This window comes from Lontra canadensis, unplaced genomic scaffold, assembly GCF_010015895.1.
Source record: "Lontra canadensis isolate GAN:19392208 unplaced genomic scaffold, GSC_riverotter_1.0 scaffold5, whole genome shotgun sequence".
NCBI classification, from domain to species: domain Eukaryota; kingdom Metazoa; phylum Chordata; class Mammalia; order Carnivora; family Mustelidae; genus Lontra; species Lontra canadensis.
In genome coordinates, this window is record NW_022630999.1 from 11,008,007 (window position 1) to 11,024,589 (window position 16,583).

A 16,583-nucleotide genomic window follows, 5' to 3' on the forward strand; every position below is an offset into this window, starting at 1 on the left:
GTGAAAGTTGATATTTATTAGGGGAAAACCTAAATGTATCAAATAAGTAATGAATAAAAAAATTAAGTAAGCTGTGGAATAATTTAATGTCCTATGACTACAACTCGTATAGTATTATTTAATGAAAATTCATTCATGGAGGAAGAGTTGTGAGACTTTATACTAATTTAAAAATGTGCATTAGAGTAATATGGAGGTGTGGTTTTCAACACAAACTTTAGTTCAAATTCTTTAGTGACATGATATTGAATTTGTTGTGCCAAATGTGCTAGTTTAGCTCTCTCTTTCCAACCATTAGCCTGCTTCCTGTAGCAGCTACTGATCCTGGGAAGGACCTTGTTCAGTGAGTTAGGGTAACCTCAAGCATCCCAATGATCTATTGCCCCATGGAATAGGAGAGATACATTTGGGTTATATTCTCTATCCAAAGTCTGTATTTCTCTAGGAGATGCAAGCATCTTTAGAGAGGCCATTTAAAATTAAATCAGACATATATCTGAAATACACTTATTTTTTTTCTGATATTAGTCAGAGCAGTAGTATGTGCTTCATGAGTAGTAAAAGTGATGTGGATCTAACCTCATTTTTTTAAATAAAGTGTGTCTTTTTTCAAGTTACTATACCTTTAATTGTCCACATTTCTTTGCAGATAATACGTACGTATCAAGTTCAGAAAATGATGAAGATGTATTAGTCACCACAGAGCCAATTCCAATAATTTTTCATCGAATAGCAACAGGTAACAGGAATATACTATTTTTCAAAATTCTGGGTAATTTTTCTTGAATATAGATAGCTTTATTTTTTTGTTTCTTTTAGCCTGTGTAACAGAAGAGGCAAACTGAATACTTAAAAAGCTTGCTCAGGACAATGTAGATCCCATGAAATATATAATGAGAACTGAAGGAGTCTATGTAGTGGCACTTTGGTTTGACCATATTTTTATGACCATATTTCATATTTTATGAAAAATGAGAATAGCATGTATATCATGAAACTTCCTGACATAATATAATTTCAAAATATTCCTTAATTTTCTTGTGAAGAGAGAATCTGAGGGGTGGTTTTTATACTGAAACTTATGAATGTTTGGTAAAATAGTATACTGAAAACTGAAATGATGTTTTATAACTTTCAGAATTAAGGAAGACAAATGACACTAACTGTTGCTTATCCATAAAATCCAAATTACAGAAGGAGAATGGAGAGGTATGGATATTGCATTTCATGTTTTATATTTATTAAAAAAGTAATCATATTTTAAATTTACCTTGTATTTATAGTTAATATTTAATATCATCACTGTTTTTGAGGTTAAGATCTCATCTAGCGGATGAAACACAAGCTCATGGCTGAGAGACTTAATGTGTGGGGAGGATAGTGACCTAGAATTAATTCAGAGAAGGATGCTCCCTTTAAAATAATAGAATGTCTGGTTTAAATCTAGATCAAATACATACGAAGATTTACTTATTCTTCATATGTTTGTCAAATACATAAGTGACCTAGGAGCACTTATGTAACTTACAGTTCTAACAACTATATGTGGGTATCCATTGTTTCGATGGCATCTTTACAATTTCATTTGTAAAGGGCGATCTCTTTAGCTAAGGTAGCAAAGAACATGGGTATGTAGAGTCATTATTATGGACCAGTGTTAAAACAACAACAAACTCATACCCCTTTCCTTACCTTTAAAATGTTTGCTTGAATCAGTCGATAAATACTGGGACCTTAAGCAAACAAAATAAGTGTAACAGGACCAACAATTTTTTGCTCTTAACACTCTGCACCCAGTACAACCCTCCCTTTCCCTTAGTGTTATTTCACTCCCTCTACTCTTTCTTTATTCTCAGTGAGAACCACAGATTTGGCAGTACTTCTGCTAAAACACAAAACCCAAATTCCCTTTCTGTAGGTTTTTCTTTTTCCTTAAGAAGTTGAAGTTTGTTCTAGAAATTTGGGAATGATTCCAAAACGTTGAATTAATAGATTCCTGTGTCTAATGGAATTTGCCTTTCCCCTAATTATTCTAACAGAGCCAGGGATAGGAATATCATCATTAGTTGTTTTAGATGAGTTTTCATTGTTTACACTTTAGACACATCACAGCTGTGGTTCAGTTAATTAGAAACTCAAACCTCAAGTTCAAGCATATTTAATTAAATATCCTTTTGACATCTGAAATCTAAAGCAAATAACTTCTATATGCAGAAATTCTCTTCATAATGTAATTCATATTTATTTTCGTAATTTGATTTTTTCATTATTGGAGTTTGAGTGCCTTTTATTTCATACCATTGTGTAGAGTTGGCAGTGGAAATGAGGACAGTCAAGGATAAATAGTGCTGTGGAACTTTTTAATAAAAAAGTTGAATCTGTACGAACTTGTCAGAAGGTCTAGCAGAACAAAGCCAAAGTTGTAGTTGATTATACATGGTTTTTTATGTACATATCAAATGGCAAATGGTACAAGACAAAATCGATGAAATAGAACTTGTAAAAAAGATGTACTTAGAGCTTAATGCACTGACAAAACTGTCTCTTATACTACCTTTTGTTTTTGGTTTGTACTGTACCAAGAATGTTTTTTATATAAAATCCAGGTGATAAGCACAAGATTTCTCTATTATGGCCATTTGCGACTTTCTTTTTCAAAAGAAGGCAAGATGGTTTGACCACTAAAACTTTCTTCTTCTCTTATTTTAAAGGAGTCAAGACAAAATAGTACAGTGGAAGAAGATTCTGAAGGTGATAATGATTCTGAAGAATTTTATTATGGAGGACAGGTGAGTACATCAGACCTCCCAGCTCTCCGCTCTCAGAGTCATCAGTAGCCATCTGTGTCCTAGAGGATTCCCGTGCTTGTGATCTGAGAGACCTCCGTGTTCGTTCTGTAACTGACTTGGAAATATGCATCATTTCTGTTTCTTATTTGTACGTATATTCAGAAACTAAGGTTACTTTGGCGATTCTTCGACTGTCATCGCTCACTTACATTGAATTTATCTTACTTGGTTGCAGAGATTTTGTAGATGGCATTGTATTATGTTTTTGACTTTTACATTTCTTAAGCATGTTGGGCTCCATCAGTGTTTCAAAATGATGACGCTTCTAAAGAAAGCATGGATGGTTAGTTTTAAGTAGTACATGATTAACCTTTATAAAAATTGATGGTCCCTAATTACTGAGCATCCTCAATATTTATATTCATTTTCTCTTCCTCTTTCACTGATGTAAAGTGTTTGTTGGAAAATGGTGATGTATATGAAAATGGCATAGCCACATATGCATATTTATAAAAGAATTCACTATTTTTCCAGGATAGCATTGAAATTTCAAACTATGCTATAGATTTTAGGATATGGCTGTATAAAGCATCTTGTTCTGGTTCTGTAAACTTCTTAATCAAACATGTTTTGTAACTGCATAATGGGAAGGTAGTAGATTAAAGTGGTGTTTTTTTGGGTGTCTGTTGTTAGAGAACGTGTGCATACGCTTGCACACAAGGTGGGGGGAGCAGAGAGAGAGAGAGAATCTTAAGCAGACTCTACACACAGCATGGAGCCCTACACGGGGCTTGATCTCATGACCCGAGCTGAAATCAACAATTGGATGCTTAACTGACTGAGTGACCCAGGAGCCCCTAAAGTCATACTTTAAAGCCAAAATTGTAATTGTGTAAAAGAATGTAAGTCAATTTACTTTTTTGGAGTAAAAAAATCAGTAATTAATCAAGCATAAGCAAGACAGTAGAGATATGGACATATAAATAAAAGTAGGCTGCTTCTCTCCAAGAGTGCCTTTCTAGCTGTGATGTATTTTCCTAACAATTCTCTAACCAGTGTTGCACTTTAAACTTTAATCATGCAAAAAAATTCTAGTTTTGATTTTTGTTTACACAGCTAATATTTGCAGAGGGGAAGTAAATTTTTTTTTTTTTTTTCCAGGACAGATACTCAGTCTAGAAGTTTTCAGGTTATCTGCCAGCCCCTTACTATAGTCTCTTTAACATCTGCCTTTTTCTCACATCAAAATAGTCTAATTTTTTTTTTTAAGATTTTAATTTATTTATTTGACAGAGAGAGTGAGAAAGCACAAGCGGGGCAAGTAGCAGAAGGGGTGGGAGAAGCAGGCTCCCCGCTGAGCAGGAAGCCCTAGATGGGACTTGATCCCGGGATCTGGGATCATGACTTGAGCCAAAGGCAGATGGCTAACCGACTGTAGCTACCCAGGCACCCCTCTAATTTTACTTTTCGAACATAATAAATTATACAAGACATAGGACATAAGCAAACCTACGATCTTTAGTGAATATACTGCTGTATTCTCTGTATTTTTCAATGAAGATGACAGAGACGATGTCCATGGCAGAACTTGCAGGGGGACCTGCTCAAGAGACAGTTTGTATTTGATTCTTTTGATTCTCTTCACCCCAAAGTCATTTCTGAACCATCCCTTTTCGCCAGGTGAACTATGACGGGGAACTGCACAAGCACCCCCAGCTTGAGGCTGATTTGTCGGCAGTGAGAGAGATATATGGGCCGCACGCAGTTTCTCTCAGGTAAATCAATATCTCTCTGGAATAAAAATTAAAATGATTTGGTAAGTCATTGGGAATTTTCTGTTGAGCAGTTTAAGTGGAAATATTCTTGGGCTTAGCTATATTTGAAATTTTTTGAGACATTCTGCTGTGTTTTTCCTTAGGCAAAATGGTGTATCTCTGGCTGTATCAATTTTTTTGGTTTTGTTTTTGGTACATGTGGTTTAAGAGTACATTGATGCATGAAAGAAATTAGTTATTTTGGAGAGTTAGTTTGATAAAATATCAGTCTTAAGTAGTGTCATAATTAATTCCTTAGTAGACTTGGCCAGCTGGGCCCATGCAGTCAATCATAAATCATGGACACATCGTGTGAACAATGAAAGTAAATAATGCATAACCACTGGTCTTCAGATCACATCCCAATGTTGTTAGAGAAGGGAATTGAAAAAAGAAAAGGGAATAAAGGTTTCCCAAAAAAGAAAGGGAATAAAGGACATAAATTTGCAGTGTTTGTTTGATTAATACTGTATTTTATCTTGCAGTCACTTCATGTATAATTTGGTGATAAATTTAAAGACCGCTGTTATCATTTTTAATTATTCAGAAAACCCCAGTATCCTTACCTACCATTTTCTCTCCTTAATTTAAAAAAGATACTCTTTCCTGTCACTATCGTCGTCTCCCTCCATGAGTCCGATCTGATTATTTCAGATTCCTTTTCTTTGCCTAAAGGGCAGCCTCCACGTTGCCTCGGAATTCCAGATCCCAACCCCAGCCTGACATCGGTTCCCGCCTCATCCACCCAAACCACAACTGTCCCCTCTCTCCAGACACGCTCTGTTCCCTCTTTGGGCGTTTGCACAAGCTGTTTGCTCACCAGTGAGGGCTTCACTCGTAACCCTGTTGGTGTCTTTATTCAAGCCAGACTCCAAAGGCCAGCTTCTCCTGCGCAGCCTCTGGATTTCCAGTGCAGACTTGTCGTTCTACCCTCAGACTCCCATCGCATTTGGCTTTCACCTCATTTGTTACGCTTCTCAGCTTCTCCTGTCTTATCATTATTGGTTTAGTTCTCCCCATCTAGACCCTAAATTCTGTGAATGTGGGGACCGTGTGCTTTTTTGTCGGTTTGCTTTATTTTGTTCTGTTTTGGTTTTTTTAATCATGCTTATATTTTGGTACTTAATACAGCACAGGGAGTATATGAAATACGGGCTGATGGATTCTGGATAGTTTGTAGTGGCATCCATGAAAGATGTTCACATTATCTGGTTACTTTCTCTTCCATGGACATTCTTCAGAGAGCCAACCAATCTAGATTTTCAGAGATTTTCAGAGAGCCAACAAATAGTTGGGAAGTACAGTAAGTACAAGTTGGGAAATACAATACAAGTACAAAAGTTGGGAAATACAATACAGCTGTAATTGATCACTATCAACGGTTTCATTTTAACTTCAGAAACAAACTCACCACCACCTGCCCCCTCAGTAAGTTGGGGGTAGAGACATAGATCTTGTCTGTCCTACTCATGGTGCTCTGGTCGGCTGCTGTGGACTGAGAGTGATTGGGATTATACTTGGAAAAGCAAATCTTTGCAGTTTTCAAGGTTTTAGCAGATTGGCTGCAATTATTTCTCAGTTGATGTCTACTGTGGCTCCTGGGTAGAGGATATGGTATTCAATAAGTGCGTTAGAATGAATAAATGAAGAAGGCAGTAGGGATTATCCATAAGTGGTCCAAAACAATGATTAATTTTTTAACTTGAGACAAAATTTGTTTGACCACTTGAAACTTTGATCACAATAATTTAATCCCCTCCCCTGCTTTAAAAAAAAAAGGCTGGGATAGAGTTAATCATATAATACAGTAAGTTCAATTTCTTTTAATTTGCACTACCTATTGTTTTGGGGATTGCCTTAGCACATGTTGATTGCTTTTATAAGCATTTATAAGGATTTTTCTTAAACACATATTTCCATGTTAAGCCGTAAATACATTGCCATATATATATATATATATATATGTAATTTTTTTGTTTCTTCAGCAAGAATTTAAGTACCAGCGATCATCTCTATTAGTGTTTTCCATTATTAATAAAATTATTGATAATTTATCTACTCTTTAAATTAGATAAATATTTGTAAGTTCATTCAAATGAAATATTGAAAGTCATAAATGGCTTTGATTTTTTTTCTCCTTTCCTATTTCACTTATAAGTTTTGATTCAACTTAAATCTTTTTGAATATGAGCCATGTTCTTGCCTGCTCTAGACTTTCTATAGCTACAGAGGATGTTTCCAGAATAAAGAATCTCCCAGAGGCCTCATGATGTGAAGTATGAATCACAGTAAGACTAGTCTGATTTACTTGAAATAAATACAAATGAATTTACTGTCTAGTATCAAATACTGAAGCTTGGACACATGGCAAGAGAAGTAGTTAGGCAGAAGGTCTTGGACTCTTCTTCCTTACAAAGTTCTAAGCCTGTTGAAAACAGACTGTTGTAATTAGCTGTTCTTTTACTTAATTGAGGTTTATAAGAACTTAATGGAGTTTGAAGAACAAAAGTACCTCAATATGCATAGTAGGCTATTTGGTGTCATTTTTTTTTTTTTAATGTGATGTCTAATGAGAAGGGCAGCTAACCACATCTAAGTTCTCTGTAAGAGATGAAAATAACTGGCATTGCCTCACTTGAGACAGAACCTCTTAAAGTAGGTTGAAGGAGGAGATAGAAATGGGGACTTATGGCCAGTTCATTACTGAAGGAGGTAATTTCAGCTCTATGTGGCCATATCATTCAAAAACAGAATCCTGGCTGTGTTGAGCCATACTTACACTGATGAGAATTCCAGTTCATACGCTTTTGTATTGAAGTGAGTTAAGTATCTGGAGAAACAGGATAAACTATCAGTTTATCAGTCTGAATGAACATGTCTCGCCTTGAATCATGCAGCAAAGTGAGGGTGTTTTATGTGTTTCATTATAAATTTTCTCCTCTAGTCATTACTTTAAAAAAAATGATCAGTGCCATCTGAAAACAATTTGAGGTTAATAGTTTTAGAAAGGTGTGGGGAATTACAAGTCACAAAATTCTCATGTGGTCAGGAATGAAATGATTCTGACAGTTTGCTTGTGGTATTTCAAACGTCTAGCTCATATGAAATAACCTTTGCTTTATGATCATACCACCTTCTGTTTTAAAAGTCAAAGCTACTGAGTAATATTCTAGCCTTTTTATGGTGACTAAGGCTTAATGAAGGTTGGAAGATTGCAAGATTGTAAGTCTTTTGTACTTGTTAAAAAGATTTTATTTATTTGAGAGAGAGAGTGAGAGAGAGAAAGGGCATGCATGCTTACGTGAGTAGGGGGGAGGGGCAGAGGGAGTGAGAGAAACAGACTCCCTGCTTAGCATGGGGGCTTGATTCCCAGACTCTGGGTTCATGACCTGAGTCAAAGGCAGATGCTTAACCAACTGAGCCACGCAGGTGACCCATCTTTTGCATTTTGATCACCTTTTGTGGATGGACAATTGTAATAGGGCCTTTTGGAGTATATGTTCTGGAGGATAGGGCATACTGAGGAGTTTTTAAGGTTGAGGAGGTTATGCTACTATATTCAGGCCCCCATACTTCCTTGAGAGAGGGAAGAGGGGAGAGAAAGATAGAGAAAGGAGCGGATAGGGGAGGGAAGGGGAAAAAGCCACACAAATCAGGATTTCTGCATTTCCATTTGTGGTGACCGGTAGGCTTACTTACAGATCTTCTGGTTCCTGCCTTCTGGTATTTGGCAGCATTTTATTTCCCTGCCCCTTTTAATGTGATGAGTGGACACAGCTACCTCTGGCCAGTGAAATGTGAGCGTGAGCTCTGGTGCAGGAGCTCCCGTTTCCCCCGGACTCTGTCACTCCGGGCTCCTGAGTGACCACAATGAGTAGCAACTCCCCTTCCTCCCTCCAAGTCCATGGTAAACGTGTAGCGTTAGGGAGATACAAATCTTTCTTGTGTGCTCAACCACTGAGAGTTGAAGAAGTTTGTCATTGCAACATAATTTAACCTACGTTGAAGTACGTCATTCCTCAAAAGATCTGGTGTTGGGTATTTGTAGCGTTCTTTCCAGCTATGGATTCTCCCACTCCTGCTTCTGAAGCCTCCAGAAAAATGGTCTGACTGAAAACCAGGGGAAGTGGTAACAGGAAGCACCTAGAAGAAAGAAAGGGGGGGAGAGTATTTTCTGAAAATACTGGCTCATAACCTAGACGAAAGCTTCAGAATGTCAGATCCCAGACAGTCACCCCTATTCCCAACGCCTTTACTTTCCTAAAGCCAAACCAAGGATTTGTCAGTGGAGGGGGAATTGTAGCAACTGTATCTCTTATACAGTGTAATTTTTATCTCGGCTTCCTTTTTTATCCGGATCTAGTTTTTTAAATTCTTCTCAGTCCTGTTGCCTTTTAGAGAAACTTCAGAGCACTTTGGATACAGTCTTGCAAATGCTTTAATCTACCAAGGTTTATTTCTGACTACTGAGTTTGCATATTTCTTGGCCCATTCACAAACATCTCTCCCACACTGAGCAAAAAACACACATTGAGTAGGCATGCACAGACAGGGAATGCTGTGGAGTTTCAGATGTCATAGAAGGGGTGTGTTTCCTCACAAAATCTATTTCTTCTCAAAATGTAACTGACCAGTCACTGAATGCGAGAAATAACTAAATAGCAATAATTTTATTTCCCAAGAACCTGTGGTAGAATTTCATGTATGTGTGTATAATGTTTAATTTCCTTGACAGTTAATAAGGGAAGGCTAGATATCTAATAATATTTTTATAACCAGCACAATCACTGCTAATTTTGATCAAGTGGTGTTATAAAACATCACGACAGTATAATGAATAAGCCGTAGTTTTATAGAGCAAGGAGGACCAGCAGGGATGGTCTAACATTTACTATATTGTGAACAAGGATGTTGTGTCTCCCTAATGAGCGTGTTATCTTGATTAGTTCCATTAAAAATTAGGAGAAAAAATTGCCAAGAATTCTAATACATGGTGCCCTCAAAAATACACGTTCATAGAAAAATACATTTCATACGTATGTTCTTAAATGAACTAGGTCACGTATAAATATCCAAAATCAAATGACCAGATTTCAAGATGCATTGATTCAAAGAGTAGCTCACATGTCTGGAGAAAAATTTGTGAAGCGATCTTTTCTCAGTTCCAGGGTATAACAACTACATCAGATCATTTCTATGTTGTTCTCCTTATCTTGAAAAAGCATTCAGGTTCAGTTTGATGCGATCTTTTCACAGTGAATAAATATAGGCAGTGCATGAAATTATTTTGAGTTATTATAAACCCGATACAGCATTCAGGACACAATCAGATATCTGGCTTCATAATTCAAGTTGCATTCATATTTCAGGCTTTTGACTTGATTCTGCATTTGCTATTCATGAGATCCGGGGCAACTGAAAGTTATTCAGATATAGAAGCAATCCTGATGACTGGGTCGCTGCATCTGGACAAACTGTAATCACGCTTTGTAATCTCGCAGTGGGAAATGTGAAATTACGGGCATTATATAAAAAGGGCATCACAACGGAAATTGGTTTGCATATACGCAGCGCTGTTGTGAATTCTTTGAAGTGTGTCATAAAAACAAAAAGTGTAACTATTTACAGATCTACACCTGCAGAATCCAGTTAATTGCAAACCTTTAATGCCTCTGCCTTCTTAAAATTCTGTTTGTGTTCTGTCTTTGTGCTCTGCTGTGGCGGGGAAGAGCACTTATAAACCTTAATTTCCTTCTTTCTGTTGTTGTTGAAATAAATTGACGGTGTTAGAAATTGGGAAAACACTAACCACAAAAATGTTGAAGAAATCATATAAAGAAGACTTAAAAATTCACATATTAAACTTTTTAAAAGAATACATGTCACTTTCTGATCATAACTTTATAATAAATTCTGCTGAAGTGGTTTGGAAATCTCTGAAGAAAATAGCTGTGGGTAAGGTTCTTACTGATTTTTCTTGTCTCTGATTCCCTTCTTTCTGCCTCTGATTGCATCACACTCTGGCTATTGTAACTAAATCCAAACCTGAGTTATTCTCCTTTGGGAAACTGGCAGTGACTGACCAGAGCAAACGAACACCTGGAGATGATGACAATGTGGGGAGTTGTCACTGTGATAACCTGGCTGGTGTGATTAGAAATGGTTATAACCTTTTAAAATAGTAATTAGATGACATATATCAAGACTCCCAAATATAATTATATTATTTATTTTGTGCAGTAATTCTAGAAATTATTCTTTAAGAAGACAGATGCACATAAATTTTTATCCAGAGGACTTTTTATCAATATTTACAGTGTAAAAAAAAAAAATCAATAGCGCCCCATAATTGTATCATTGTTTTATTATAGAATTGTATTTATACAAATACAACCATTTAATTCGATGATTTGGAAGAATATTTAATAGAGAAAAACACTCATTTTAGAAGAAGTGAAAGAAAGAGGAGGACAAATTTTTATATATAAAAATATGGCATGAGATACAAGCAAATACATGGAATGAGATATAAGCAAAGATAATTACCTCTGAGTGGTAGTATTATAAGTTGCTTTTGTATGTTTTTCTGACATTTTATAAAATGAGCTTATATTACCTTTGTAGTCAGAAAAAGGAGATATGTTTTTAGAAAACCCATTAATTTTTTATAAAATTTTATTTATTTATTTGAGAGAGAGAGAGATAGATATAGTGAGAGAGAGCATGAGCAGGGAAGAGAGGGAGAAGCAGTCTCCCCACTGAGCAGGGAGCCCATGTGGGGTTTGATCCCAAGACCGTGGGATTTTTTTTATAAAATAAATTTTACCCACAATCTACAGTTAATAAATAAATACCTTCTTCTTTTTTTTTTTTTTAACTTTTTTGGTTTTTCTATTTCTATTTAATTTAAAAAAGAGCATTTCAGTTTCCATACATTTTTGGTAATCTACTTGCTCCAAATAGTATATTTTGGAACATATCCCTCTGGATAGTACATATTTTTATATCAATTTCTTTAGTAATGGTTAAAAAATTTTTCTGATGTATCAGTGTCCTATGGTTTATTTAAGTGTTCCCTTGTTATTTAATATTCATTTCTGTCCCCAATTTCTGCACTCACAAACATCTTTCTAGGCAGAAGTTTACACATACTTGTTACAGGTTCACCCCACTGGAATGTCTACGGAACATCATTTGTAATTGGTCTTCATCACCACATTTAGTGGTTCTTTCTTTAAATTTGCCTACACAAAACATGTTTGACTTTTATATTTATGAATAATTTGCTGATGTTCCAGATCGACAAATTATGATCACTGGGTCATGGGGCCCATTTTTGAAAAGCCTGTGAGATACAGATAGTGTTTGCTTTTTAAAAAGGGTTTAAAGAAAAACAAAAACAGAGGAATTTGTGACAGAGACCAGAAAAGGCCTGAAAAGGCTAAAATACTTACTTTCTTGACTTTTATAGGAAAAAGTTACTGACCCCTGAACCAGAGGCATTAAAGAGATGGTTTATTTGCTTGGTCCTTATTCTTGGCATAGTATTTGTATAATTTCCTAAATAAATTGGTGTATTTAAAATCTATTTTGCATATCATATCATGTGTAAATTTGCACAAGGTTATAAGTGTTCTTATCCTTTGTAATAACAGATGTTTTAAGCCATGCAATGTTTTTAAGAAATCCATTCCTATGTGAATAGTTTTTATCCCTTTTCTTTATGTAATCTAAAAATATTACCATCAAAGAATAAAAAATACAATTTCATAAATAGTAAAAATGTGGTCAGTGTTTTGATATATATTAACTTTCTAATTTTTTAAAAAGATTTTTATCTATTTGTTTGAAAGAGAGGGAGAGAGCACAAGCAAGGAGGGGAGGGAAAAGCAGACTCCCCGCTGAAGTCTAACTGGGCCATATCCTAGGGTCCTGGGATCATGAGCTGAGCCGGAGGCAGATGCTTAACTGACTGAGCCACCGAGGCCCCCCTTTAAAGTTTTTTTATTTTTTATTTTTTTAAAGATTTTTATCTATTAATTTGAGAGAGAAAGTGCACGAGCAGAGGGGTGGGGCAGAGGAAGAGGGACAACCTGAACAGGGATCCCTTTTTTGATATATTTTTAAGGGGATGATGGAGAAAGCACAGAGGCTGAGTTCTTACATTCTAATATGCTGTTTTTTGTGTGTCATAGACATAAAGAATAAAAAAAAAATACCCTTCACTTTCTTCATTCATCAAATTACATAAAACCATTTAATCATTAAAGGTGTCCTCTCTGAACCCTAGACAATTGCCACAGTTTTGTATTATGTTAGCATTATTTGAATACATAATGCACAGAAATTGTCATTGAGGACTAACTGTGTGCCAGATACTGTCCTACACACAGTTTTGAAATTGAACATGAGTTCAATGCCTGACTCCCCCACTGACATTGACTTTTTGGCATCTGATTTCAATTGTCTAAACCTCAGTTTCCTTTGAGGTTTGCAAATAAGGATAGCAATAGTATCCTCGTCATAAGACTATGATGAGGACCCCGCAAATTGCTAGTTGATTGAATACTGAACGGATTAATCACCTGCATAAATAAAGAGGATGTATGTCTTTAAACCTTGGCTCTGCTACAGAGTGATGATGGGTAAGTCACTTTGTTACTCTGGGTCTCAGTGTGTATATAAATTAAAGGTAGTAGTGGTACATGTAGTGGACTGTGGTCCCATGGATGTAAAATTCTGAGAATAATTTCTGGCACATGGGTGCTTAATAAATATTGGCAGCTACCTTGTATCATTTCACTTATCTGTATAGTTTTATTTCTCACTGTATATAGCATTTCTAACTTCATACTCTTATAAAAATATTAAAAAATACAGATTTGTGTATTTAGAGAATATGGGAAAACTATTGTTTTTACGCTCTTTCATGTATGCTGGTTTATGGCACTCCCAGGGCTGGAGAAAAGTTGGTTTCTAGAATGTCTTCCTGTGGCACATAACTGTTGTTACTTGTTTTAATTTTGATATATCAGATTTCTAGAGCTGCCTCTCAAAACACAATGACATCTAAGTGGCAAAGCCCGTGGATCCAGTCAGAGCTGGTGATGTTTAACATGGGAGGGAAAATCATGGGCACATCATTGTCATGGTGAATTCTTTCTCCACACTTTCCCCCATGAGAAACTCCTTTTTTGCCTTTGAAGCAGCTCTTCCTCTCAGAGAGCATACTGCACACCAAGTGGTCCTATGAGAGGATGGTTGAATTTGCCACAGAGAACTGGGGATGTTTGAAACTACGAAGCAAGCAGTTCTTGAATTTATGTATGCAAAAGCATGTTCGTAAAAATAGATTTCTAGACGGCATAAATAGTCACAAAAGATGACAGTCCAACTACATGAAATTAGTTAATTCATGTCCCCATTCACTTCTGAGCTCTCTGTAGAGATCAGGGAAAAGAGAGATTGAATTTTGACTTAAACGAGCACACATTATCTTTTAAGGAAAATGGAAAAATAAGTGTTAATCTTTGCTTTCAGGGAATACGGAGCCATTGATGATGTAGATATTGATCTGCATATTGATGTTAGCTTTCTGGATGTAAGTATCAATTTATACAGTATGATTGATACATTTAAAAACATTTATTGTTTTCCAACAGTATTATTAGAAAAAATTAAATATTTGTTTCTCATATTATTAGTATATGCTGATTTTGTTAAAGTGATTATAAAGAAATACAATGACTGGTTGAAGAAACACATGATATATATATTTTTACATTGGTTCTTTTAATATATTCTGAAATTTATGGTCTCTTATTATAGTACTTCATTATTTCTTAAATTTTCACTTCAATTTTCCTATGTAGAAGGCAAAAATTAAGAATACTTTGACATTCTTCTCCAAACCAGTAGGTCTTGAGGTAATTTGTGAGACTTATTGATTTTTGTATTTCTTCAAAGTAAATTAAAAAAAAAAAAAAGAGTTTCATTTTGGAAAAAAAAGAAATCAAGAATTCCATAAAATTAATTCATCTTTTAATATATTTGCACAGGAGGAGATTGCTGTGGCTTGGGAAGTGATTCGAACAGAACCTATAATTGTCCGACTACACTGTTCACTTACACAGTATTTAAATGGCCCAGGTTAGTTTTATTTCTGTGTTTATTATTTTGAATATGAATTAGTTGTGCATTGTGCATTCAACAGAATATTCATTTGGTAATCCTGAGCATAATTGCAGCTATCTTGATAATGGTATTTAAATATACTTGCATCCTAACAAAGATAGTTTATTGCCAGTATAACTTTTTTTTTTTTTTAAGATTTTATTTATTTATTTTACAGGCAGAGAGACAGTAAGAGAGGGAACACAAGCAGGGAGAGTAGGAGCGGGAGAAGCAGGCTTCCTGCCTAGCAGAAAGCCCGATGTGGGGCTCCATTCCAGGACCCTGGGATCATGACCTGAGCCGAAGGCATCTAGAAACTCAACCGACTGAGCCACTAAGGCGCCCCTGCCAGTCTAACTTTTGGAAAAAGAAACATACAACATTTAGTTGTATAGATTTCAGAAGTTGACAAGTTGCTGTGAAACAAGCAAATAAAACCTAAAAGAGAACTTTGCTTATAGTAGGGGCTCAGAGGGTGTATTTTGGGTTGCCCTTAGATTTAATTATTTATGTTTCTGATTCTGGGATTCAGTTTTAATGTTTACTTATCCCACCTTTGATTACTGATGAATTTAGCCTAACTATAAATACAACATACTTCCATTTTTGAAAATGGAAATCTTAGTAATACTTTTGTTTTCCACTATCTTAAAGGATGATTTTGTTATATCTCAAGTGATAGTTATTTACAGCAAAGGACATGATTATTAGATCTTGCCAAGACTTACTGAATTACAATATTTTCCCCTACCAGATACACATGCATGTGGGCCCACGTGCACACACACACATACACTGTATCTACTCATTTTGCTCCAGTTGCATACTGCTGAATAACAAACCACCCCTAGACTTGGTGGCTTAAAACCACCACTTACCATCTCTAACTGTTCTTCGAGCTCAGATGAGCAGTTTTTGCTTGGAGTCGCCCATGCCTTTGAAGTCAGATGGCAGGTAGAGCTTATGTCGACTAAAGGCTCTGCTAGGTCTGATGCTCAAGGTGCAGAACTTTGGGGTAGCAGTGGATGTGTGTGTCATCTTGGAGCTCAGCTGCGGCCCCTTAACTTGAGTGTTGACCTTACACATGGCCTCTTCATGTGGTTCGGGTTTCTTGTAGCATGGGTACTGGGGTCTGAAAGCAAGTGTTGCAAGAGACAGGCTGTGGATGCCACCTGGAAAAAGGCACAGTGAATCTTCCACTATATTGTATTGTTCAAAGCAGTTGGAAAACCCACCCAGAATCAAGGGATGTGGATATAGATAGCACCTTTTGAAGTCATGGCCATCTTCACACATCCTTTACTGTGATGTTGGTGCATCTTTCTTTAGGCATTTAAGAAACTTATGTCTACTATTAGCTTTTACACGAGAAAAATCCCTGACCTTCCAAGCTGATGAAATACATAGAAAGGGTGCCTGGGTGGCTCAGTTGGTTAAGCGACTGCCTTAGGCTGAGGTCATGATCTTAGAGTCCTGGGATGGAGTCCCACATCGGGCTCCCTGCTCAGCAGGGAGTCTGCTTCTCCCGCTGACCTCTCTTCCTCTCATGTTCTCTCTCTCTCATTCTTTCTCTCTCTCTCAAATAAATAAAATTAAAAAAAAAAAAAGAAAAAGAAATACATTGGAAAACTTCTCATTTTGAAAAAGTTTCTGTTGAGTCACCTCTTTTCTATTTTTGTATAATGATTTCTACTTAAATAATCAACTCTTAATATAAAAGCCTATGATTTAATGCCAGGCAAAGACAACTAGATGTTACGTATTTTTATTGTGATTATTTCAAATATATAGAAATGCAATAAAGAAG

General features: G+C 36.0%; 1 protein-coding gene across 5 annotated transcripts in view; it reads left to right on the plus strand.

The window, feature by feature from the left end:
* Nucleotides 1-16,583, plus strand: part of PARP8 (poly(ADP-ribose) polymerase family member 8) — a 168,405-nt gene that overhangs the window by 95,469 nt on the left and 56,353 nt on the right. For 3 of the 5 annotated variants that reach the window (XM_032851446.1, XM_032851447.1, XM_032851448.1), the window contains 6 exons: nt 650-739; nt 1,139-1,209; nt 2,712-2,789; nt 4,470-4,564; nt 14,144-14,204; nt 14,662-14,752. In XM_032851446.1, coding sequence (XP_032707337.1) covers nt 650-739; nt 1,139-1,209; nt 2,712-2,789; nt 4,470-4,564; nt 14,144-14,204; nt 14,662-14,752 — 486 coding nt within the window. The remainder of the gene's footprint in view (nt 1-649; nt 740-1,138; nt 1,210-2,711; nt 2,790-4,469; nt 4,565-14,143; nt 14,205-14,661; nt 14,753-16,583) is intronic. The other 2 variants (XM_032851449.1, XM_032851450.1) reach the window with 1 other exon arrangement.